This window comes from Haliotis asinina, unplaced genomic scaffold, assembly GCF_037392515.1.
Source record: "Haliotis asinina isolate JCU_RB_2024 unplaced genomic scaffold, JCU_Hal_asi_v2 scaffold_21, whole genome shotgun sequence".
NCBI lineage: Eukaryota > Metazoa > Mollusca > Gastropoda > Lepetellida > Haliotidae > Haliotis > Haliotis asinina.
In genome coordinates, this window is record NW_027133893.1 from 331,040 (window position 1) to 334,678 (window position 3,639).

General features: G+C 41.6%; 1 protein-coding gene across 1 annotated transcript; it reads left to right on the top strand.

Moving 5' to 3' along the window:
• Nucleotides 1-2,104: 2,104 nt before the first annotated feature.
• On the top strand, nucleotides 2,105-3,256 carry LOC137269975 (putative ankyrin repeat protein RF_0381). The gene has a single exon (XM_067803807.1). It carries the CDS (start codon nucleotides 2,105-2,107, stop codon nucleotides 3,254-3,256), a length of 1,152 nt encoding a protein of 383 aa, XP_067659908.1.
• Nucleotides 3,257-3,639: the final 383 nt, after the last annotated feature.

Below are 3,639 nucleotides of genomic sequence, written 5' to 3' on the forward strand. Positions count from 1 at the left end.
AGTAAGTATACAGAGTCATGGGGATTCTTGAGAAATGGCAAAATTGAAAGAAGTAGTGGTAAAATCCTTCCTAAATTTACAAAAGTTTACAAGCCTTGTAAACATCACCTTTACAATCATTGTGAATGTTTGTAAATATGACATTTAAATTTTGTAAATTTTTGTAAATCACCATTTTTCTTCTTGTGTATGAGACGGTACCCAGCACTAGAAGACTGTCTATTATACTATATATGAGACGGTACCCAGTCCTGGAAGACTGTCTATTATACTATATATCAGACGGTATCCAGCCCTAGAAGACTGTCTATTATAGTATATATGAGACGGTACCCAGTCCTGCAAGAAGCAGCAACAACACTGTGGCAACATTAGACAGCAAACAGAAAAATAAGTGTACGGAGAGCACTGCATAAAAAAATATCATAGGGTTGTTAAATCCATTCACGGTGTTGACACCGCTCTGATGGGTGTAGGCGTGGCAGGTGTGGGGTGGATAGCCTCTTATCCACAGTGCTGACACTGATGGTAAGCAGCATGGGTTTATTCGCGGCAGGTGTCGAGTGGATAGCCGAATAGCCAGCTGAGAGAGACCCAATGCTTGCTGAAGCTCTACCTGGAAAGACCTGAAAATTAAATGCATACTCACAGGAGTGAGTGAGTTAAAATTTAACGTCACATCGGCAATATCTCAGCCATATCGTGACGAGAACATCTAATATCAAAATTACTTATATGTCTATTATAAAACCTGTCAACGAAGGACAGTAAAACAACTAGAATATCACAAATGGAATTAAAACTAGCATGGAAAGTTAAAAACAACATCACCATTAGGACAAGACACTATAAAATCAGGCTATAGATCGCCAACAACTCAAGGTAGATCACCAAACTAGGGACCATGGGGACTTACAGTACTTTTGTTTCCTGCATGGACCCTAGTTGGATTTACATCATCCCTTCAGCTGCTGGCGAGTGTACAATATGCTAACCAAAATTAAAACAACAAGAATACTACGATTAAAAACCTGGTAGATTTAAATATACATGGAATGTTTGTGGACTTACGTACCCATACTCACAGGAGCTGTGGTGACTCAGTCAGTTAAACTGCTGGGAAAAGTACAGCTTGCTTCGTGCAGCCGTGGAATCGTGCGATTGCGAGTTCATATCCCATCTGGAATCTAAAGATTTCCTGAAACAACAGTAAAGGTTTTCAGGAATGGATGGTTCTCGATAGCAAGCAGTTTGATACAATCCGACAATGGAGGAAGATTGTGCATTGCATCTATCTTCAATTTCTTTCTGTCTCGTTGGCATTGTGACCATCCCATGCAAGCATTTTACTAATATTTTTCAGAGTATATCAACCATCCAGTCACCCAGGCTTCATTTTGGCGTCATTGCTGGAGCAGAGCAGTATATACAATATGGGAACACTTACACACTGGTAGTAGATCGAAAAAAATCACCTATCAGGGATCGGCTCTTGATCTATCACTCACCATACTACTAAAGAGATTTTTATGGAAATGAATTGATATTCAACTCACCTTGGATCAGAATCCTTTGTGCTGTGTTTGGGTTAGATGTTGTGTGCTGTGTTTGGGTTAGATGTTGTGTGCTGTGTTTGGGTTAGATGTTGTGTGATGTGTTTGGGTTAGATGTTGTGTGCTGTGTTTGGGTTAGATGTTGTGTGCTGTGTTTGGGTTAGATGTTGTGTGATGTGTTTGGGTTAGATGTTGTGTGCTGTGTTTGGGTTAGATCTTGTGTGCTGTGTTTGGGTTAGATGTTGTGTGATGTGTTTGGGTTAGATGTTATGTGATGTGTTTGGGTTAGATGTTGTGTGATGTGTTCGGGTTAGATGTGATGTGTTTGGGTTATACATTTGTGTAATTTGGAAACAAGATTTGATATAAAATATTCCAAACATTGCAATCCATATTTTGTCAAATTTTCTTTTGCCCATCAGTTAACCTATTTGCAACGTCCTTATAACCTCCACATACGAAAGATGACAACAATCTACTGATAAAATTGTGTTACAGCGACCTCGTTCTGTGACCTTCATGGCACCTCAAAAACTGGAGACCTGGCAAAGATGAAGGCCATCTTATCTGAGGGAAGGGCGAACATTGATTGTAAAGAGTGGAAAAGTAGAACACCGGTTTTGTTGGCAGCTGGTCAAGGACATAAAGATGTAGTTCACCTGCTCGTGAGTAATGGAGCTGATGTGTCAGTTGTAGATGACTTTGGTTTCAACCTCCTTCACTCTGCCTGCCAAGGAGGAGATGTGGGGCTGGTGAAATATGTCCTTTCACTTCATAAACATGACATCAATGGGAAGGTATTATGTGGGGGAACACCACTTATGCTGGCTGCAGAGAATGGACACAGGAACGTGGTGGAGTTACTTGTGGGTCAAGGGGCCAATGTGTCACTCCATGATAACAAAGGTAACAACGTGCTCCATTTTGCCTGTCGTGGTGGAGATGTGGAGGTGGTGAAGTACGTCCTTGCACAGAACATGGTGGACATCAACAGTAGAGGCTGGAAGAGAATGACACCTGTGATGATGGCAGCAAGAACAGGTCATAGAGATGTGGTGGCGTTACTCGTGAGAAAAGGGGCTAACGTGTTACTCAGGGGTGCAAGTAAAAACACTATCCTTCATTTTGCCTGTCGTGGTGGAGATGTGGAGGTGGTGAAGTACGTCCTTGCACAGAACATGGTGGACATCAACAGTAGAGGCTGGAAAAGAATGACACCTGTGATGATGGCAGCAAGAACAGGTCACAGAGATGTGGTGGCGTTACTCGTGAGAAAAGGGGCTAACGTGTTACTCAGGGGTGCAAGTAAAAACACTATCCTTCATTTTGCCTGTCGTGGTGGAGATGTGGAGGTGGTGAAGTACGTCCTTGCACAGAACATGGTGGACATCAACAGTAGAGGCTGGAAGAGAATGACACCCGTGATGATGGCAGCAACACAGGGGTATAAAGAAGTGGTGGAGTTGCTTGTGACGAAAGGGGCCAATGTGGCTCTCTCGGGTAGACAAGGTGAAAATATCCTTCACTTTGCCTGTCATGGGGGAAGTGTGGAGGTGGTGAAGTATTTACTCTCACAGAACATCAACATCAACATCAACTGTAGAATGAGGAATGGAAGGACACCATTAATGATTGCAGAAATATCAGGACACAAGGATGTGGTAGAGTTACTTGTGAGTAGAGGGGCTGACAGGTCATTTTAGTACAACAAATAGTAACAAAACCTTTGAGTGTCAGTTGAGAGAAGGAGAGGTTGTGAGGAATCTCATTGGATGTCCAATACAAGGAAGGGTGAAAACAACAGTAGACACTGACACTACTGTGACCTAGAGATCTGTATTATTGTGTTCCCATCTTATAACATGTAAAATGGCAAATGTTGCTTACAGGTGCAACATTTTGGTACAGATACTTAAACTCATCATAAATGATACTTAAACTTATAAATGATCAGGTTTCCTTTGCTTCAGTTCACTGTAAATATTTTGGACTGTTGTGTGCGTATTTGTACAAAATGAATATATTCCAACAAATGCAGCCCCTTTAAATGTGATCGAAAAACATATTTGTTACGAGTGCGTATTTC